This window comes from Rhinolophus hipposideros, assembly GCF_964194185.1.
Source record: "Rhinolophus hipposideros genome assembly, chromosome: 21".
NCBI classification, from domain to species: Eukaryota; Metazoa; Chordata; class Mammalia; order Chiroptera; family Rhinolophidae; genus Rhinolophus; species Rhinolophus hipposideros.
The window spans coordinates 27,465,615-27,488,812 of record NC_138067.1 but is presented as its reverse complement, the minus strand read 5'-3'; the positions used below and the strand labels follow the sequence as shown (position 1 = coordinate 27,488,812).

Sequence of the window (23,198 nt, the reverse complement as noted above, 5' to 3'; positions counted from 1 at the left end):
ATGACTTCACACTCATTCATTCATTCATTAGGCTATTTATTTATTCACTTACTCAATAAATGTTTATTGAGTGCCAACCATCCCCAGATGCTGGGCCGGGCAGCCCCCCAGGACTTAGATGGTCCAGCTAGGGGGCAGATACTAGGGAACAGCATAGGCAAAGCAGGACCTGGCAATGAGATGGGGACACATCCCTCACAAACAAGGTGATGCTTCAAGGAGATGGTGAATGTTCATCTGAATCACAAAGACCAAGAGGCACCTCCGCCCTCGTCCCAGTGCCTTACACAAGGGTTTTTATATTTCAGAACAAAGATCTATCCCACACCAAAGACTGTGTGTATAATCCTGCATGGACAGAAAAAACAGCACACGCAAATGAATGTCCTAGAAAAATGTTAATTACTATCTCCGGGTGTTAGCATTCTGGGAAATTTCATTTTCTCTTATTTGTATTGTCTAATTATTCCCAATGTAGCAGAAGAGAGAGAGGAACATCTTTTAAAAATAAATGTCGACTCCTAGGCATATATCCAAAAGATGTGAAAGTAGGAACCCTAACAGGTTATTTGCCCCCATACTCATGGCAGCATTAATTACAGAGCCAAAAGTTTACTGGAAACAACCCAAGTGTCCATGAATATACGAAGTGACAAACAAAATGTGATCCATCCATACCACGGAATACTATGCAGCCATTAACAGCAATGAAATTTTGATATATGCTACAACATGCGTGGACCTTGAAAACATTATGCTAAGTGACATAAGCCAGACACAGAAGGGCAGTATTGTATGATTTCACTTACATGACATACCTAAAACAGGCAAATTCATAGGGACAGAAAGTAGAACAGAGGTTGCCAGGGGGTGGGGAAGGGGGAGCTAGTGTTTAACAGGTACAGAATTCACATGTATGTTAGGGATGATGACAAATTTGGGGTATAGACAGTGGTTGTGGTAACACATCATGAATGTATTTAATGCCAGTTAATTGTACACCTGCATATGGTTAGAATGATAACTCCTATGTATATTTTACCACCAAAAAAAACAAAACACTCAGAATCTTAAATGCCTAAATAAACAAATAAGACAATGGTATCATGTAGTACATAAAGTGAGAAAATCAGAAGCTATACTAGGGGAGGGCTGGAGCAGTCTCTCTCTCTGGGCCTCAGTTTGACCAACTGCAAAATGAAAGAAAGCATCAGCCTAGATGGTCTCAAAAGACCCCGTGGATTCAGCGAGCAGACCTGTTCTTTAGTCTCCTGACATGGAGCTGATTCTAGGAAGATACTACCGTGTTTCCCCAAAATAAGACCTAGCCAGACTATCAGTTCTAATGGGTCTTTTGGAGCAAAAATTAATATAAGGCCCGGTCTTATTTTAACATAAGACCGGGTCTTATATAATAATATAACACATATATATTATATAAGACCGGGTCTTATATTAATTTTTTCTCCAAAAGACGCATTAGAGCCGATGGTCCGGCTAGGCCTTATGTTCAGGGAAACAGAGTAGCAGGCATACACCTCCAGCTCATGACACCAGCCACTGAGATGCACCTCTTCCAGGTAAACAGGCTGGAAACACCTACTAGAACAGCTCAGGCTCAGCCTGGCCAGTCCTCTCATCTGAGTGGTCATACCCAAGCCACACTCCCCTTGGTGCCTCCGTTTTCTCACCTGTGAAAGAGAGATGGGTAAGAAAGCTACCTTCATTGTAGTTCCCATCCTGGACGGTCACACAGGTGAGGCAGATGGAACCCGAACTTCGTCCCAGAGCTGGCAGTCTGGAGAAGGCCACCCTAGCCAGTGACCAGGAGGGTTGGGACAATCCTGACCCCACCTGGAGAAACAGGACTCTCCAGGCCTTTCCTTGTTGTCAAACCAACGCCGACTTGTTTTTCCTTAAGTGGAATCCTACAAGGGTGGGGACATAAAGTACACCCAGGAAGTCCCTTGAGGTCACAGAAGTGTGGGGCTTCGGATACATCACATGGGCTCGGGTCAGCCTGACCTGGGTGTGAATAGCAGCTCTATAACCTGCAGCTGTGTGACCCTGGAAGCAAGGGGCTGTCCCCAGTCCTTTAATACAGGGGACACTACCCAACCCAAGGGATTGCTATGAGTGAGAGATGAGATACATAAGCACCTAGCACATATTAGATGCTCAAGAAATGGAGATTCCATTATTTTGCCAAGCCTAGCCTTTGGCAAAGGGTACCCAGCTAGACAGACAGCTAACTCAGACCTCTCTACAAAATCTTCAGGGAGGAGAGCGGCCTCCATACACACAACACACTTTTAAAAACGAATCTGAGAGTCATTTAAAAAAAAAAAAATACACAACCGCATCCCTCCAAACCGCCAAAAGTGGTGGGAGTAATGAAGCAAACAAAAGGGCAAGTTCAACTCCTTTTTTCGGCTGAAGAACATGCAAATGCAAAATTCAGTAGCAAAGAAACCATCCCAGCAAAATTCCATGTCTAAATTTGAAATGGTCCTATGGAAGCATCTCTCTCTAGTCATTTAAATCATGTTTCATTCCAGGCCATGACTAAAACAGGAAGAGTCAAAGGCAAGGAGGAAACCCGTTTATTGGGGTCTCTTTATATGCTACCAACCAAAGAAGACCCTTGGTTTCTTTTAACGATGCTGGTCAGCCTCCTTAAAGCCTTCTGTATCCAGGAGGAAGAAACACATTAGAATGGTATGCATGCTGCAACTCACAGAGGACCTCCGCTCACTTCAGCTCCATACCACAGACTCAATAAAAACAACCACCTCTCACAGCGCAAAGGAACCGTACTTCTAAGTCCAGTTCAAGGCGATGAAATACAAAATCCACCGCGGCTTATTTAGACATTCTCTGGGCCTATTTGTTTTCATGCTGGCTATCCTTTAATCCTTGACCACAAGGGGTTTGTGGTCATCTCTGTCCCAGTTTCACAGGTCAGCTAGGTAAGGTGGCCCAAGGTTGGCCTGCGCTGCTCAGGGCTGAGCGCTGGGCATCACCTGCGACGTCGGCGGGACCGCCCTGGGCTCGAGCACAGTGGGTCTGCAGTGATGCCCTCTCTTATCGAAGAGGGAAGAACTGTTCTAAATCTTAAAACAAACACTTCAGGGGCAAGAAGTGCCAACCTTGAAACTCCAGACTAGGATAAAAGAAAAAATATTTCACTATAACAAAGAAGACTAAACACAGCTCAACAAGTATCAGAAGAGGCTACGTGGAGAAACCTATTTGCCCAGCCATAGGAGTAGAAATCTGAATAAAACTCTTGATCTTTCATAAGTAACGAAACATTTTTTAATCATTTACGTCTTTATTTCCATGTAAAGTTCCATTTCCTGCTAGTGAAGTGCCACAGGACTGCCAGACTGGTTTATAACCCGGGGGTATCCATTAATCAATCCTTAAGAATGCCTGTATTACAGATGCTACATTTTATGAGCCTGTCATCTTACCATTTTGGCAGCAGAAGGGTCCACAGCTTTCATCAAATTTTTAAAAGCAGTGTGTCCCTCCAGAGAAGACTAAGACCCAGTGTCCTGGCACATCCATTCAGTAGGGAGGGTTCTGTCATTTCAATTGTTTCCGGCTGACAGACAGACTCACTGACCATCCGTTCCACTATGAGGATGGAAACGAGACCAGGAATAAAAGAAAAAATATATCACTTCCCAAAGCAAGTCATACGAAGCATAAAAAAAGCCAAAATTTAAGTGGACGCGACAGAAGAGTTGATTAAAAAATAATAATAATAACAATTTCAAAGGCCTCTGAGGAAATAGTAGTAACAATACCATTTCACAGGCCTCCGAGAAGGAAGGAGGAAGAAAACCAGCATTCCTTGGAACAGGCCTCATGTTCCTGAAGGCAGGGAGCTCCCGAGGGCAGGGTCTCGTCTACATGGCTTTACCACCACATGCCAGGCCTGGATCAACAGATGCTGGATGTGGAATAAACATTCCATGTCATTTTATTCCTCACAACCCAGGGTGGTACAGATTATAATTTTCAGTTTCACAGACTGGGTTCCAAGAAGTCACGTGATTTGCCGGAAATTACAATCAGGAAGAGGCAAAACTGGGATTTAAACCCAGATCCATGCACTGCTTTGCAAAACCCACACCGTGCTTTCTTATTTAGATGTCAGACTTCTAACTCAGTCGTCTCTCAATAGAAAACCCCCTGGTGTGGAGCAGGCTCACAACCCCAGTGACTCCCTCGAGGGTCCTTTATCTTCTCTGGGTCTCAGGCTCCTCCTAATCGACACAGTGGGCGACACGCTGCTGGCCAACAACAATTGATGCCTAGTGGCTGTGTCCAGTCGCACTGGGAGGGGTTGATTATGCCAGGATCGACTAGCAATGCCTACCAGGGGCGAGGCAATGTGCAGTGGCAGCACATATGTCATATATTTGCCATCCCAGAACTACATGACCTGCAGGTTCTCTTCCAACTCTAGCTACCTCTGATTCTAATTATAAAAGTTTTAAAGGGGGAGGGGTGGAAAAGGAAAGAACAGACTAACATTTTCCAACACCGGCCATAGCTGAATTCAGCAAAGCCCAAAGTGGCCGCCCAGCCAGTCCTACATGCTCCATGCACACAGCGCTGCCACATGGGAGGAAATGGAAAACACCAGATCTGCTGCCTGCACACCCAGTAAGACACTCCAATCCAAGCCAGAAGCAGCAAAAGTGTGAGTTCTGTCTGGCTTGGCCTCGGGTGTAAAGCACCTCACCAGTGAGCATAGTAAGCTCGCAGGCAGCCCCGTGGGGTTCATTCCCTGGCCCCGCCCGTTGCCCATCCTGAGCCTTGGACAAACTAATTCTTGGTAAGCCTCAGTCTCCTCATCCTGGAAGGTCTTCACAGGATTGTCACAATAATTAAACACAATAGTGCACCCAAGTTCTTAACACAACAACAGGCCCATAGTAAGTAAGTGGGCAAATAAAGGGCCATCATCATCATCATCATCACTGGTGTCACCGTCATGGTCATTTCATCACATCTGTCTTTGGAGGGGGCCTATTTTCAAAAAAGAGTTCAAGTGCAAGAGATTAGTTTCTTTTCCCCATGTTTACAACTACAGCCCATTTGGTTACTATGAACCCTAAAAAGGAAGAGGCTCTGAAAACAATCCCATCCTCCTGAAGCTCCTAGTGTATCAGCCAGGGCCCCGGGAAGAAACAGATGGCAGACATAAAGTGGTGTCATTTGAAGAAATTGTAACAAAAGGACAACATAGCAAGGTGTGGGCAGAGCACAGTGAAAGCACAAGAGATGGTGTTTCTACCCAGTGTGAGGAACTGTCCCAGTTTGCCTGGGACTGAGGGGTTTGCTGGGACACAGTAATTGAGTGCAAACACCTGGGACAGTCCTGGGCAAGCCAAGATGGTTGGCCACCCCATTTCTGCCCTATGTGTTCCTACCCCTAGGTCTGAAGGGACAAGAAAAAGAAGCAATTCTAGAAGCCTGGGTAGGGGTTGACACAATAGGAGCTGTGGCTGACATGCTGCCCGCCCACCGCAACTCTGAAGGAAGGAGCCCAGGGTCTGCATCTCCTTCCAGGGTCCGCACTGGCCAAACCGACCTGGACGCTAGAGAGCACAGAAGCCCGCTGATGAAGGCCACATGGCCAGGTCCTGGGCACAAAGAAGGGCAGACAAGAATGGAGTGCCAAGCCTCTCTGGGATCACCAGGGGGCCAGACCTCACCTCTCAGAAGGCTCCACAAGGGCCTGGCTGGGACTCAGAACACCCAGTCCTCATCCAATGAAAAGGAAAGGAACCTTCTCCCCCTTTGGGATGGGAACATGGGGCTGGAACCACCGGACTCAAGCTCCATGAAGCCCCCATCAATGGGTTTCATTCTCAATATTCAGGGATCCGAGGAAGAAGGCCCTCCTCTGGCAACAACGTCACCACCAGCAGAGTAAATGAAACCGAGATGACACACTGAGCTACCCCAAAAGAAGAGGGGCTTCTTGGTCTCTGTCTAAACGGGGTGCTCTGTCATCTCAGACCTAAGTGGGAGATCAAAGGTGAAAAGCCCACTTGGGAGCAGGGGCGGTGGGGAAGGCTATAAAATATATACTGGGGTGCCTCGTGGAAGGACTATGAGTGGTGTCCCCACTGGCATGCCACCATTCAGGCCCTGTGCATGTGTCAGGGACAATATCGTTGAGAAAATAAAAGCAACTTTCAATTCTGTTTTTAAATTATATTTTCCAAGATCAAAATCTTATTTCCCAAGCACTGCTGCTGGAAGCTGAGGTAGAAAACCACAAATAATACCTTCATCCGCCCAGCTGTGTGTGTCTACCTTCCTCTAGTCAGGGACATAGTGGCTGCGCCCAGGGCCGTAGGTCCATTCCAGGTCTGGGTGCCCAAGGGGCCTGAAGTCACACCCTGCAGTTCTCCCCGACAGAACAGCCCCGAGGTCACCAGATACAGCCGCCATCTCCAAGAAAACTTAAGATGCTTTTCTGGTCCTTCACAGACTGGGATGTGTGGGGCCCCAAGACGCGCCATATAAGTAACCACACAGTCGCCCTCAGTATCCGCAGGGGATTTTCCAGGACCACCTCAAGATACCAAAATCCTTGGATGCTCAAGTCCCTTATATAAAATGGCAAAGCATTTGAATATAATCTAGGTACATCCTCCTGTATACGTTAAATTATCTCTAGATTACTAATAATACCTAATACAATGTAAATGCTATGTGAATAGTCGTTATGCTGTATTGCTCAGGGAATGATGACAAGAAAATAAAGTCTGTACAGGTTCGGTACAGACCCAACCATCGTAGGCCTAACTACTCTGTGTATCAGCAAAACCTAACTTTTTTTCAAATATTTTCGATTCACGGTTGGTTGAATCCACAGATGAGGAACCCAGGGATATAGAGGGTGGACTACTCAGTCAAAGGCCTATTCTGACATCGGGTATACCTGGGTGAAAAGGGCCCTGCCTTCAAGAAGTTCACAGTCGAGCAGAAAACAGGAATGCAGGTGAGCAGAAGCAGCAGCCATGGTAAAACTGGTGGTGACGGCAGAGTGGGCATTTACTGAACACGAATCCTACGCCTGGCACAGCAAGCACTCTCCATATCTTATCTCCCCTATCCTTAGGGTGGCCCTGGGAGGTGGCTACTGTTATCCCCAGCTTGCAGATGAGGAAACTGAGAGCTAGATCACACCACTGGATACCCAACCGAATAGGAAGTGCTAGAATCTAAAAACACTGGCCAGCACTCTTGGTCACTTTGTCTGATGATCACGAGTGTCCCCATTAGGGAAGGACTGACCTGGAAAGCAGGGTCTCTAGTACCTCCACCTCTACCCCAGGTTTCAAAGTGGAGGCAAGGTGTTTGCTGCTCCCTAGCCTGCAGTGCAGACCCCTGTGAAGCGAGGCTGCCCTGAATGCTGAGCAGGTGTGAACTGCACAAGAGCACACAGCCAGAGACCATGGGGGCTGAGATCCAGCCGGTACTCGGCTCTCCTGGGTTAGAGGGAGCCCTGCTTACCACTGGGGCATCAGAAGAGCCCCCAGACCTCTGTCTTTGCAACAGTCTCTGGCCTAAGACTTTTGCCTATTCACTGTCCCTGCTGGCAGGACCCACACACTCTAGAAGCTTCCTTTTTATATCTTTTCTGGTGGTGTGGCTCAGATAGCTCCAAAAAGCAGAGGGACCCAATGCACAGCCCTGGGCGGGGCTTGAGTCAAGCAGATGAAAGCCTTTCTAGAAGAGCCATGTAAGCTGGGTCGCCTCCCACAGCCCATTCTCTCTCTCACTGCACCCTTTCCCCCCAAAAAATGCTTTAATTCAGACAGGATGCCAGAAGCAGGTTTCAAAGTCATTTTCCTCACGCCAAAACTTTCTAATGCTAGTTTCTCTCTTTTTTTATTGGCATGATGCAATTCTCCTTTCAACAATCCACATCTCTGAAGTCCTGAGTCATCAGGGAAGGCAGGGACAGCAGGAGGGCAGTCGGAGGGATCAAAGGTAAAGGTATGGGGAGCTTGCTAATGCCCTGGCCAGCAAAACTTCCTCCCAGGGGCCCTGCTGGCTCTTGGCCCCATGCCATGCCAGACACAGGGATTAGGGTTCCCACAGCCCCCACGGAGTTCCTGGTCACTCCTCTGTGCCAGGTTCCAAAGAAGCAAGGTAAGCAGGAATGCTCCCAGCTCTGCTATTGGCCAGCTCGCAGCCAGGGCCACCCTGTCCAATGGGACCTCTCTGGGCAGGTGGCATGCTAAATGAGTTACCACAGTGTTTCTCAACAGAGGATGATGCCCCCCCAGACATGTGGCAATGTCTGCAGACGCTATGGATGTTACAACCGAGGGGAATAGAGCACGGACATCGAGGGGGCCAAGGCCAGGCATGCTGCTCAGCATCCCATGATGCCCAGGGCGGTCCCACCACAAAGAATGATCTGGACCCCAATATCCATGTGGCCCAAGTTGAAACCCTTGAGATAATATATGAAAATGGCTTAGCATTTATGAATAAGACCTAGTCTCTACTCACTGGGCAAACAATCCCATGATGTCATATGGACTTGCCTAAGAAAAAACCACAGATGGCTGTACGCCAAAATGTTCACAAGGAGGATTTCTGGGTGGTGGGATTAGGGGAGAATCTTTTCCTCCTTTATCTTATAAGATCATCATCATCCCTGTGTGATTATTTTGGTTTCAATTTATAAGTGCGGAGATGAAGAGCTAGTAGAGAAGACAACTGCCACCCAGCTGGGGAAGTGCCACTCTGCAGGACACAAGCCCTCACTGCAGCTGGGGGTCAGGGGAGACGTCAGGGGCAGAGGGAAATAGGTGCTGTGCCAAAGCTCCAGATGGGGGAGGGCCACACCAGACCCCAGGCGGGGCAGGGTGCACAAAGTGGGCTCTGGACGTCAGGCTCACTGTGGTCGAGTCTTCACAGCCAGCTCTGACAGGCGGCTCCTCAGCCTCAGGCCATCTCAGTCAAGGAAACTGAGGCTCCGAGAGGCCAAGGTCATTACCCCAAGGTCAACAAAGGGCAGGTGAGGAGCAACTTCTACCATGGCTCTTCTAGAGATGCAGGGAGATGGACAAACCCCACACAGTGAAACGCTCTGCTCTGTCCACACCCTCCCCCTTCAGCAAGGCCCTCCTGTCAGCATGCAGCCAGCCCTGGCCACTTGGGGCCTTTCTGACCTTCTGCTCTTGAGCCCTGCTCACAGGCCACACATAGTTATACTTTGGAGCCAGACAATCTGAGTTCAAATCCCAGCTCCACCATTACTAGCTGGGTATGTAGTGACCTCTTCTCTCTGGGCCTCAGTTTGCTTATCTGCAAAATGGGACAGTGACAGCAGCACCTCACAGGGCATCATGAGAATGAAGCGAGCTCATCTACGTGAAGGGCTCAGAATAGCAAGAGCCGTGGAAGTGCTAGCTGTTGTTACCACTGTCTTGCTGTCTTGCTGGCTACCCAGGCTCCCATGCTCAAACCCTGGCAAGGAGGCATCATGTTGTGGAGAAGACCTTGGGCTCTGGAGGCAGGTCGTCTGGTTTCCAGCTTTGTATCTTGAAACTCTCGGGGCCTCCATTTCCCCATCTGTAAGCTGGACCCTCAGGGGCTGCTGTGCGATTTAACTGCACCAATATGCCCAGGGGACTCAGCATGGCTATTATCCTGCAGGCACCCCACCCCATCCGGATCCATCTGATCCTGCAGGCTGACCCTGCTCAGACCCCAAGCCTGGTAGCCACTGGACTGCTCAGATGGTTCGAGCTCTTTCATTTTCCCAGCCCCAAAGCAAGCTCAATCACAGGGTCGTAAAACACAAACCAACCAGACCAACAGACGGACGGACGTCACAAGTCATTGTTCCCCTTTCCAATGGGGCAGCCCTGGCCATCACCCCACAGCCGCCAGCCGGAGACCTCACTGCAGCCACAAAGCAGAGCACCACTCCTGCCCTGGGCCTCAGCCCAATGGTGCCACCTTCTCAAGAGCCCCAGGGCCAGATGGGCCTTCCCACCAAGCCTCCAGCAAGGAAGATTCCAGAAAGGGAGGCCGGTGAGCCAGAGCTCACAGCAGAGGTTTCAGGTCTGAGAGTTGGAAAGTACCAGAGGACTCTGGTGGAAGCCCATCAGGAGCTCCAGGCTGGCCGGCTGCACCCAGCGGCCTCAGGGGCACCGAAAGAGACCAGGAACCCTCAGGCCTGTGTGCAACCCGAGGTTGGCTGTGTGCAGCACACATACATACATACATACATACATCTGCTGCCCATACTGTCTCCTTTGGTCTTGGACGAGGGAGTGGTATTACATCGCCAGCCATGGAGGACCAGAAACAAGCAGGGTTACAAGGAAGTGGCAGGGAGAGATCTGAACATGGCCCTTCTCTCTCCCCCTTTCAACAGGACGGACCTCCCAACTAGACACCTTCAAGCAGCCGTGTTCGTTCATTCCTTCACTCATTCACCTGGTATTCATTCAGCCAGAGAAATGTCTACTGAGAGGCAGCCTCAGTGTTCCCATCTGTAAAACGGAGAGAGTAACAGCACCTCAGTGGGCTGTTGTAGAGATCACCGATGTGAGCACATAGCAGTGCTCCCAGCAAAAGGAACACTCATGAGTAGCTGCAGCAGTGGTCACTACTGTGACTAAAGCCTGGCCGTGGTGACTCAGATCCCTGCACTGCCGAAGTTTCCATTCAGGGGCATCCCGAGCTCCCAGCTGGCAGCCGGTCCCCTGTCTCTCTGCATCGTGAGCAGGGCCCACTCAGCTGGAAAGTGCCCTGGTGAATCCAGCACTAACCTTCACCCCCGCGCATGGCCCCCACTCCGGGAAGCAATCCTGCCTCCATCTTTACCTCCTACATTCTCTTATGGTGCCCACCCCTCGGGGAAAATGGCACAGACGATCAAGAACGTTCCCCCGCGGCTCTGGCTTCTCTCCCTCTCCTCACTGCTCCCTCTGTCCATTTCCACCCTTTGCCCCCATCCCCATCTCTGCCAGCCTCAACCCTACCTCTGCATCCAGATGTGTCTCTTCTACAAAGTCCTTCCTGAAACCACCTGTCCCCGTGGCAGCACTTTCTTCCTCCCTCCAAAGAGCAGACAAGGCATAAACCTCTCCGAGGTATGTGCTTTGCTCTATAATGTATCAGTAATTTGTAGGGCACCCAATTTAATTGTGAGTCTTTGGGGAGCAAAGATTATAACTGACCCTGCAAGTGTCGTATCTGGGAGCACTCATTTGCAAATCCAGGGGACCTGGGAGCACCCCCGTGCAGACGCAGCGCCTGGGGAACTCCCTCTGTACACACAGTGCCTAGTACTCAGTTCTCTACTTAGTACCTGGTGCTCACCCTTCACAAAAATACTTGGCATTCACTTTCCAACACAAGTTCCCTGAAATCACTTGACAAATTCACAAAGGAATGTCTGCCAAACATTGGCAAACACAAAACTGTTAAGCCCACTGATTCTCAACTAAGATGCTTCTGCAAGAGGCGGAAGTCACTTTATGTGTCTCACAGACGCACACACGCCCATGGACACACACCAGAGCATGGGGCAGATCTGCCTCTGTCTCTGTCTCCTGCCTGAGTCTCCACTGCAGCAGCCAGGAAGCAGGGATAATAACACCCGCCCCCCAGGATTACGTGGACAAGTAAATGAGCACCGCGCCTGGCACACAGCAGGTGGACAATAACTGTCATTGTAATCAGGAATGCATTGTTGCATCCCTTGCAATAGGTTCGCTTACTCTAGTTTATTCCCCACCAGAGAGAAGACTGTAGACTTTCCTGACCTGCCACCAAGCTCTAACCCAAAAGCCAAAAGACACCATGTCATTGGGAGTTTCTTCTGCTGCTGGTACCTGGAGACCCCCAGACCACTGCAGTGTCCCAGCAGACCTGGGGTGGGAGTCGTCACCATTCCATGGTCTCCTTTCTCCTGGACACAGCTCACCCCACCCCAGCATCGCCTGCACTCAGAGGAGCCACGTGACTGAGCTGTGGCCAAGGGCTCACTCAGCTCATCTCTCTACCCCCCATTCAATGAGGTCCTGGAGGGGGCAGAAACCCCGACTGGACTGTGACATCAGCGAGAAATAAAGCGTATTGCACGAAGCCAGCTCAGTATGTGGACTGGTTGTTACAGCAGTTGGCCTGCCCTGACTGCACAGAGGGCTCCACTGCCCCGCTGAGCCTCCAGCACAGTGTTCTGGCAATCAGATGCCCCTGGGCTGGCGAGTGACCCAAAGCCAGAGGCAGTGGGGCCAGGCCTGGGCTTTCCCAGACTGTGTGCTCCCGTTTGCAGCTTTGCTGACCCAGGACACCCAGGAAACTACCACAGCTCCAGTGTTATCTCCCCTCTCCTGATGACCCCACCTGAGCCAGCCCAGCCGGCCCAGCCCCAGGCAAGCCCTGGCTGCCCTGACCGGAGAATCCAGCTCTTCTGCTTCCCTCCAAAGCCAGTTTACTCAGCCTAATCTGTTTAGAAGCTTTCTCCATGGTAGCATTTCTGATAGCAATTTGGAAGGGGGAGAGCCAACAACAAAAGAGGACACTGGAAGGTGCTGGGAGGCCCTTCCTAGTGTGAGTGCCAGCCCTACTATTGAGCCATTTGTAAGGGTCTTTGGGCAACAAACTTCCCCTCGCCACTCCCCTCAATGATTACTACCGACTTTCCCCGAAAATAAGCCCCAGTTAAGATCGTCAGCCAGACGGACGCATTTAGTACGTTATGACGATGTTCCAGAAGAAGATGACATGACTGTATTTGAATAAATGTAGATTGTTGTACATGAAAAAGTAAGACATCCCCTGAAATTACGCCCTAATATGTCTTTTGGAGCAAAAATTAATATAAGACCCGGTCTTATTTTCGGGGAAACACAGTATGTTCTAAATCCTAGGACCCTTGTTACACAGTATGGACAAAGGGAGCTGGTTTTTTAAAGTTTTTCTGGACTCTGTAATTTAAGTCTCTTAAAGCAGCTGGGTTAAATAAAACACACACACATCCCAAAAACGCTTGAATGGAAACTCCACGGGGCAGGGAGCTGCCTATATACCCAGCCAGCCATGGCACATTCGGGGTGTTCATAAGTATTTTTTTAAATAAATGATAACAGCTCCTGGAAGGCAGGATAATGACAATTGCAGAGCATTTACTCCATGCCAGCCACTTTACTCGGTGACTGCTAAGTACGATCCAGCCTCAGGGCCTTTGCATTGGCCATTCTCTCTGCTTGGAATGCTTGCTCCCCAGGTATGGCCTCCTTCTCTGACTACCACATGCAAAGCCACCAGGCTTCCCGTCTCCAAGCCCCAAACACCCTACCCGCCTGCCTGCTATCTTTACTCCAGAGCCCCTGTCACTGCCAGACAGATTTCATATTTTCTTGCTTAGCAGTTTACTGTCTGTCACCTACCCTACCAATGCAGGCTCTAGGAGGGCTGAAACTGGTTTGCTTTAGTGTCTAGAACAGTGATATTGATCTGTTGAATGAATGAGTGAATAACTGCCATGCCTTACCTTAGCGAACCCTAATGTCAGCACTAAAAGGAAGTCCCATAATCCGAATTTTATAGATAAGGACAGAGACTAGGTGACCTGCCCAAGATCACCCACCAGCTAGAAAGTTGTAGGGGCAGGATCCAAGCTCTGACCGCTCTCCTGGGTCTGGCTATTCTCCATCCACCTCGCTGCACACCACAGATGCTGGTGTAAACCCTTTGCACATGACAGGTGTAAAGAAATGTGACTGAACACAGGGACCAATTTCAGCACCAGAAATGTTTCCTCTGCAGTCCCCTTTGCCTCAATGCACACGGACACCTTCCCCACACACGTGCACACACATGCACCTCATCAGCCTGGTATGGCTCTGCTGATGTCAGCGAAGCTTCCTTTCAAATGCACACAGCCTCCCTGGGAGCCCAGCTGAATGTACTGGATGCCTTGTCACCAGAGCCACGAGCGGGGAAAGAGACAGACTCACTTCCTCCCTTTCTCTACCATGGGCCACGCACGCGGCCTGGCTTCCATCCTGGGGAAGCAGGAAGTCGGGACAAAAATGACGCTCTCAGGTGGAGCAGGAAACAGTTCTCCTTGGCTGCACAGACGCTTGTCCTCAGGGAGAAGGTCAACGTGACTGGTCAGAGACCCCTGCTCACCTGTGTTTAGCTCCCGGCGGGGCCAGGTGGCCAGACCCTCCAAGGGGGCTCCCTACACCAGTGCCATTCAGCCAGACTGATGAAGCATGACTTCAGGCAGCGATGACCACATACAGCAATGCCCTTTCCCCCTCTGAGGTTGGGTCAGCTCGTCCTTGTAAAGCACTCTGAGACTAACGAAGTAGGCAAAAATCACTCAAATTATCAAGACAGAAACAATTCCACTGAATAAAAATGGAAAGCATCTTGTTCAAAACAGCAAAAGATTAGGACTAACTTAAATGTCCAGCAACAGGGGATGGTCTACCTCAGTTATTATAATACCGCTCTACAATGGAACGCTACGCAGCAGTGAAAAAGAACAAGGCCACTGTGTATGAACAGATCTAGAATGATCTCCAAAAAAAACTGTCAAATGAACAGTAATGGCACAGAACTGTGTGTAAATGCCGGAATGGTCAGCAAGGATACATAAGAAATGGGTAACAGAGCTTGCCTCTGAGGAAGACATCTAGGGGCTATGAGGGGATAGAATAAGAGGAAATTGATTCTTTCTTATATGCCTTGTTATACTATCTGAATTTATTTAACATGCACATTACTTTTTCTATTTTAAAAAAAACTATGGGTTTGTTGTTTTTTTAAAGAAAATAGACTGTGCCCCCTGAGGAATTTTTCTTAAACTGTTCAACAATTTCATTGCCTCCATACATACCAGATCTGCTAAATATCCCTAACTTTCCCAAACTCATTGCTCATCTTGGAAGACTTTTCTCTGGAGACTGCCCATTTTTAAATAGCAATAACCCCTTCCATTCCTGCAGAATTTCATTAAGCTCTCTCAGAGCAATTAGGAAAACATGAATTGGGATACTGGCCCCTGGTCACACCCCTACTTTGTGCTGGCCGTCCTACTGGGTGCTAATCTGAATTCTCTCCAATCCTTACAGCAACCTTGTCAATGAGGGAGGACTGCCCCACTCTCCAGGAGAAAAACTAAGGCCCACTGAGGTAAAGCAATGTGCCAAAAGTCACACAGCCAGGAAGTCCTAACTTCAGAATCCAGACCCAGTAGCAAGTGACAGCAAATCTGGAATTTGTTCTGCCCCACAGTGGAGACACCCTAAATCATTAGGTTTAATCTCATTTAATCCTTTAATAAAAGACATAACTCAACCATCTTAAAGGCCTTTTCTGCCAAAACACCAAGGGGGTACTATCCCCATGGGTCAAGCCCGGCTGGCCTGGAAAGAGGCTGCCCTGCTGTCCCAAGGTTGTCAGCGAGGCAACAGAGACAGCTTTGGTGACTTGGCCACCACGCTCCCCTATGCCTTGCTGGACACAGTGCCCCAGAAATGACCTCCCTCTCCCACTACCAGGTGAGTCAGCGGGCACCATGCAGAAGCCACCTGTGGGCCATAGAGCCCAAGCCAGTGGCATACGTCGGCCTCGCCCGCCTTCATCACCAGCTCGGCAGCAAAGCCCAGCCACACCCGAGCAGTGAAACCCTTTCCACCTCTCCTGGAACAATTCTAAACCTGGCCCGAAAGGGCATCTCAGATTGTACCAGACAAAAGAAAGGCCGTATCCAAACATATTCCCTCCTTAAAATGCATTTATCACAGCCCGGGGAAGGCAGACCACATTTGCTATTTACAGAGAATTTAGATTTTTTCCTCTTCTCTGTCTCTACACCTCCCCTCCACCACTTCCAATCAGACAAGTTATTCGGGCAACAAATTTGATATATTATAAAATCTTCTTACGACAAGTGAAATTGAAAAAAAAAAAACTCCTTGTTTGCCAACTGCCATGAAAAACCATCACATAAATCAAAGGCAGGAAAAACAGGCAGACCAGGGAGTGCTACATGATACCAAGTGAAAAAAATGAACACACGTACATTCGCATACACACACACACACACACACACACACACACAGGCACACACACACATATTCCCATAAGACTTATGACTGCTCTGGAAGACACAAACTTGAATTCACAAGTGGAAACCGCACTGTCGAGATAAACTCTCCGCTCAGTACTCGACACCCAGTGGGTGCTTAGTAAGTATAAGTCCAAGTTCAGAAGAAGGCTGCTCTCCCCAAGAACACACTAGACTAAAGAAACCCAATGATAATTAAGGTGACTTCTCTTTCCTTCTCCGTGATAAGAAGCCCAGAAACATTTCAATCGGAGCAGCACAGTGGTGAAAATTTATAAACAAGTCACTGATGAATTAAGGCTTGAAAATAAAGAATGCTACTGTCACCTGTGCTCCGATCCCTGTTTGGTCAATGAGTAAAAGACGTCTCGGATTGGATCCACCATTCTGAGATGCCGTGTGCTACATGCACAAAAATGAGGTTAAAGAAAAGGTAAGCAGCTTATTTGTACCTCTTCAGTGCAGAGGAAACAAAGCACACAGACAAAGCCCTCTTCCAGTGGACAAACATGTCTAGCAAGTGATCAAATTCAACCCAAACACAAGAACAGCAAAATGGATTCTGGTCTCGACGGACTGGGCTGCTTTTGCCGAAAGCCTGGCCATCAGTTACCACAACCACCACCGTGAAAGCCCAGGGAGGCCTGGGGACTGGGAAGTCTGGATGCAAAAGGGGAATGAGGTGCCTTATCCAGGCCACGGCCTGGGCAGGCAGGCCCTTCCCCCACAAGGTGTGGTCCTGTGTACCCCAGGGAAGGGGCGGACGCTTCCCAATCACCCCTCACAGGTCAGCCAGGTCCCTGTCGCCTTTGTGTTTCCTTCTTTGTTTATGAGCTTTCCGGATCCAAAGTCTCAATCACAGAGTGCATCAGGCCTGGCGCTGTCACAGGCCACGTAAGGCACACTGTTGGTTCTGCAAGGATTTAATCAGTAACTGGCTCAGGAGACAGGCACAGGGCAAGCTCCAACCTGACCCCACCGGAAGGCAAAGTTTACAGCCAGTTCAGGGGGTGAGGCTGCCAGTCCCGGGCCCATCTCCCCAGCAGGGAACCAAGAGAGGTCCACCTGAGGGGTGTACCCAGCAGGAGCCGCGCACCAGGTGGGCCTTGCAGCCCCACGTGCTTCCACCCCTGCCTGAGGCAGCTGTGGTCCTGGAAGCCTGCTCTTTATCTCTGACAAGAATCCAGTTAATTGCATCAGTGTAGACAGATTCTGAAGACAGTCTGGGCAAAAGCGTGTATTTGGTTTGTTTACTGGTTTTAATCCAGATCCATCACTCTGACTCTTGTTCCTGAAGCCCACACAATTAACCAGATAACTACCAGATGGTTCTGAGTTGAGCTGTATAGACAGCTTACTACATGGATGATGTACATTTCATGAAAGGATAGGAAACATATCGGCAGCTGGAGGCTGGGCCAGGGGATTCTGCAAAGCTACACGGCTGCACAGGGCTTTTGGTTGTAGTGAAATTCAACTGCACTCAAATTCACCTTTGTTTCATTTAGGCTAATAGTAATATTTCTCAATAGAGTGCTTGGGCCGCACTGTAAAATTCAGACAGATTACATAATGCCCTGGCCTCAGGGAAACCCCTCAGGGCTGCTTTGTTTCCCAGGGCCTGGATACCAACCAGGTGTCTCATGATGGGACAAGGTCCCCAGTAGCAGTCCCAACCCCACCTCTGCCCGGGAGACCACTGCCACAACTGGGCCTGCCCTTGCACGCCCTCTTCCACGCTCACAGGCCCTGGCATGGGAAGCCGTGCACCCCAATAGAGGCCACCATGGCAAGATTTAAGGACACCCCCCTGCTCTGCCCACTGGGCTTGGTGATGGTAAGTGGAGGAAGGAGAGATTATGCCAGCTCATTGGACACTTGCTCTGAGTTCCTCCTTTCACATTTCCCAACGCCACAGCAAGTCTCTGCTGAGAAAATCTTGTTTCATGCATAGCCCTCAGTCCCCAGTCCTGAAAAATCACAGCTCTTCTCCAGAAAGGCGCTAGCTACAAAGGTACCACCCTCCTTGGCTGGTGAAGGTGGTGCCAGGGCCTCTGGCTGCTTAAGAAACCAGCACACAGCTTCAGCCTTTCCTCCTTTCCTCTCTCTCATATATGCCTCTTGAGCAATCAGAGGTAAGTCGAGGGCCTTGAGCCTCCAAAGCTGGCTTCCCCAGCCCGTGGCCAGCAGCAGCAGCAGAGGACACACTCCTGGCTTCTCCCAGGGGAGCACAGGAGCTAGGCTGTCCTTTCCACAAAAGATCTCTGAGCCTCTCAACCATTTTCTACCCCCACCCCCAATACCCTGCATTGTGAGGTATGGCAGGAAAAAAATGGTAAAGCCCCCCCTGAGCCAAGGGAAATTTCTAAAACCAGATCTGGGGGCTCCAGGTCCCTGGCATGGAACTACTAAGGTCACTAGTTCTTCCTTGAACGCTGTGTGCTTGAGAATTTTCTGAGGCTCTCCCTCCATCAAATGAAAAGCCAAACACCAAGGCCTATGGCTCGGGATGGATTTAAGAACATGCAGGAACCTGAAACTGGGCCTGGGCCACTTCATGGCAACCGGTGATCCTTCCTGAGAAAGCAGTCTTTGCAGACACTGCACCAACGTGCCCACAGGAAAGAAAAAAATAGGTGTTCTCAGCACGTCGGACCCCAAATTCAGAATAAAAGTCCTCATGTGCTTCCGTGCTCTCAGGAGGGGGGAAGCCCGTTTCAAGGAGTATGATTTCTTCTGCTAACTTTTCCCCCCTCCCCATTCCTTGGAGCATGTGTCACAGCCTGTGACACACTGCCAAGGCAACATGGATGCCGGGGAAATGTCTACACACGCTACACGTTTGTGACATGCCATGTAAGCGACACCCTGTTTCCTGGCTGGGTTTTCTTGGCACAGGTGTGGGCAGGCGGTGGATTCTGCCCCCCCTCCCACTGTGCTTAGTAAACAGGATCACCGTGGACCCAGGGGGGAATGTGCATTCTGGGGAAGACCTGTCACCTCTCCCTAGAGGAAGGAACCACCTCGGCAAGGCTCAGGCCCAAGCAGCGCTGGTGCTTTAAACTGTGTCCTTGTTTCAAAACACAAAGCATCCAGTTCAGGCTTCTGCCCACCAACCCCCACCGTACGTGGGACCCCACCACAGCTGTTTTACCCCACCTTGCAGATTTGATTTCGGAAACAGATTAATGACTTCTTCCCTCCCTCTCACCCCGCTGACCCAGTCCCAGCCATATATTCTAAAACAATAACAATAACAAAATAAAACCTCCAGCAACCAAACACACATCGACCCACTTCAGACAATGCAAGACCACAGCCCCACAGGCCAGCTTCCACACTAGAACGTGACATCCCCCCCACCGAGGAGGACGCCGTCCAGGACCCCTGCCCCCTCCCCCTCCCCTTCCAACCTCCCAATGTGCAAAAGAAATTGTTCAGAACGGGAAGCACCCAGTTCTGCCTGCCAGCCCGGGCAGGAAGAGAAGAAAAGACGGGTAATGCAAAGAAAGGAACTGGCTGCTGGAAATTCTTGGGGTTTGGGGGTTTTGAGGTTGTTTAGGGTTTTTTGGTTTGGGTTTTGTTTTTTTTGTTTTCCGTGTATTTTTTTTTTTTCTGGCTGTTTTGTTTTCCGCTCCAGCGCAGGTCCAGATGGGCCGCGGGCTTTCGGAAACGGAACCCTCGCCCCCATCAGGGCCCAGCCCTCGGTCTGTCCCACGATCCCATCCGTACGAAACCCAGGCGTTGGGCCCGGGAGGTCCCCAAACGCCCAGCCCGGGGTGGGCCAGGTCCTCTCCAGGACCCAAGGGTCTCCCCGAGGCTCCGGCTGGCAGAGCCCCGGAGTCACCATGCAGCCCCAAGCCCAGGCCAGGAGGCGGGCGCCCCGTGTCCCCGCCCGCGGCGCCCCCCGGCGCCCCCAGCGCGCAGCAGGCCCGCGGCTCCAGGTGCAGCGGTGGGAGGGGGCGCCTCCCGGGCCCCGAGGGGCGACGCGGGGGCTGAGGCGCGCGGCCGCGGGGAGCGACTCACCGTGGCGGACGCCAGGCTGTTGTCGGCCAGCGTTAGGTGGTGCGGCTCCCAGCGCCTCAGGAATTTCGAGGTGAGGATCTTGCTGAGAAAGGTCCGCGGGTGCCGGATGACACAGACCTGGATGTCGCCCTCCTGCAGCAATTTGTACCTCATCCCGTTGCACAGCAGAAGGGCCCGGCGGCAAGGCACGGCGCCCATCTTCGTGCCCTCGGGGGCCGGCACGTCGCTCCCCAGCAGCGGCTTGGTCTCCTCGATCTGCCGGGGGTCGCCGCCGCCGCCCGAGCTGCTGGTCAGATCCATGGCCGGCGGGGCCGGGGGCGGGGAAAGGGGCTGTCCCGGCTGCCGGGCGGCGGGGCCCCCGTTCGGCAGCCCGCACCCCCCCACCGCCCAGGAAGGTGGGGGGGCGTGGGGCTGGGGGCGCCCGCAGGGGAGGGGCCGGGGGCGGGCGGCGGGCGCGGCCGGCGGTCGGTCCTTCCCGCGGGGCTCGGCTTCCTCCTAGCTCGTCGGGTGCATGCTCGCGGCGGCCGGACCGGCTCGGCGGGCGGGCGGGCGGGCGGGCGGGGACGCGGGCAGCGCCGAGGGCCGGCGGCGGCGGCGGCGACAGCGATCGGGGGCCGCGCGGCGGGCGTGTCTCGGCCCCGCCGCCCGCTCGTGTGTACAGTACGTGTGTCTGGGCGGCCGTCCGCGGGCGAGTGTGTGGCGGGGGCCGCGGGGGCCGGCTCAGTTGAGAGATTGCAGAAGCCGCTCGGCGCCCGCGCGATTGGTCCCCGCGGGGTCATGTGCCCGCCCCTCTGACGTCAATGGCGGCAACGGCGGCGGCCGCCGCGGCTTCGGCCTCTCGCAGGCGGAGTCGGCCGCCCGGCGGGGACGCGAGGGGCAGAGGCGCGGCCGACGGGAGGGGAGGGGAGGGGCGGGGAGGGGAGGGGAGGGACGGGGAGGGCCGCCCCTCGGGAGGGGGCTGCGAGGGGTGAGCCCTGCCGGGTCCCCCCGACCCCGCCCGGAAAGTGGGTGTGGGCGGGGGCCGCGGGGGCGGGGCGTGTGACGTCACGCCCAGCCGCGCCCCCGCCGGTGCCCAGGCGGGTGCTGAGCCCTTGGACTGAACCTGATGCCGGACCAGCCGCTGCCCCTCACCCCACGCTCACCACTTTGGCCAGCCGCGATCAGAAATGTCAGCACCCCAAAACATGTCAACGCGGACGGCCGAGATGCGGCCGTGTGTAAACCGGAGGGGCCCAGGCTGGGCTGGACGGCTTGACCTCTGACACCCCCTCCACAGCTCAGGCTGCCCATCTAGCTGGCCAGATGGGGCCACAAGGCAGGGATGTTTCCTCCAATTGAAAATGTCCCCTCAATTATCCGGATAAGGAGCCCACATTGCCCTTCCTCAGCCTGCCAGTCTCTGCAGAACCCCTGGCCTTTCGCAGAAGTCTGCCAGCCTCGGCCCTTCGGGCCCTCACGCAGCCTGGGGAGAGGGGACAGGTTCCCCAGTCGCTCCCCCCTCCTTTTTTTCTGCGCCTGGAGTCTGATCCCTTCTGGGAACCTAGACAACAAAGTCACCCCAGGGTTACTGGGCAGCCCCTCCTCTGTCTACATCCCAGCAACTCCAGCCTCTTTACCTCTTCCTCAGACCAGGACCTAACCATTCATCTCTGGGTCCCCAGGCGGAACACAAGACTTGAGAGAATCATACTCGAAGCATCTTTGTGGAAAGGACCGCAGTGTCACTCAGGAACTCCAACTCTGCCATCAGGAGCAGGACCTAACACCACCCAACAAGTGCTCAGCTCCTGCACCGGATTTCCACAACTCCAAGTGCTTCTGCAGTTAATACCATCAAAACCCCCAGAGTTTTGCTTTTTTTGTTAAGTGAAGGTGGCCTGTAGTGAACACATGAGTGTGTGAGCATGTGTTGAATCACATCATGAATGCTAGTTTGTCTGCAGTGTCCCTGCAGTGGGATTAATCCCTCCCCACTCTCCCAGAACAAACAAGATGGAGGGGCTCCCCTAAGACCCTCTCCCCTGAGCCTGGCCAGGGCTGGGGGCAGGGCCCAACATGTATTCCTCATGGAATAAGACTCAAACACCCAGGCTGTCCAGGAGTTGGGCAGAACTGTTCACTCCCTATCTGCCCTGCAGGAGGCACAGTTAGGTAAAAAACAAAAAGTGGGGGGGGGCTCATTCAGCATCTCCCCACAATTTGCTGGTATTTCCTTCAAGTTCTAAGCTTATCAGAAAGCACAAATTGGTAACCACAATATTGCCATGGGGATACAGTTTGGGGAATATAATCAATAATATTGTAAAGATTTTGTAGGGTGTCAGATGGGCACTTGTCTTATTAGGGAAACCACTTCATAGACGGTGATGAAAGATGAATAATATTGAATGTCAGCTATCATTTAATATATATGGTCAGGGGATGTGGAGTACAGCACAGGGAACAGAGTCAGTGGAACTGTAACAGCTATATACGATGTCAGAGGGTCGTAGATTAGGAGAGAGGGGTTATCACTTTGTGAGGGGTGTAAATATCTTTTACACTGTTTTGTACACCTGAAACTAATTTTTTTAAAAAAGGAGGAAAAAAATTGTAAGCTTCAATGGCCTTGAGAAAACCATCAAGCAAGAAAGGGACAAACCCAAGCCCCCACCCACCTTGTACTGTAGATGTGGGTACTAGGGATGGCTGGGACCAAGACCACCAGGCCGTTAAGGGGTGGGGTTAGGTCAGTTGTTCAAATCTTTATTGAGTTCCTGCTGTGTGGTCACAGGAGTAATTCCTATAATAGCCACCATATCCTAAGCACTTCCTGTGTGCACCTTTTCCTTCTCACAGCAACCCTATAGCAGCCACCATCACCATCCCCTCTTGCAGAGGAGGGTACAGAGAGGCTGAGGACTTGCCCAGGCTCACTTAGCTAGTCAGGATTGGGCCCAGGGATGGAGCTAAGAGTCTAGGATGATAAAGGCAATGACCTCACTGTGCTTGGGCTCCAGGAACAGAAAGGGAACAAGGC

At 51.5% G+C, this 23,198-nt stretch overlaps 1 protein-coding gene across 1 annotated transcript in view; it reads right to left on the bottom strand.

The window, feature by feature from the left end:
* CMIP (c-Maf inducing protein) overlaps window positions 1-20,673 on the bottom strand; it is a 237,096-nt gene extending 216,423 nt beyond the window's left edge. The window contains exon 1 of the mRNA XM_081030396.1: window positions 20,180-20,673. Coding sequence (XP_080886522.1) covers window positions 20,180-20,479 — 300 coding nt within the window. The 5' untranslated portion in view covers window positions 20,480-20,673. The remainder of the gene's footprint in view (window positions 1-20,179) is intronic.
* Window positions 20,674-23,198: the final 2,525 nt, after the last annotated feature.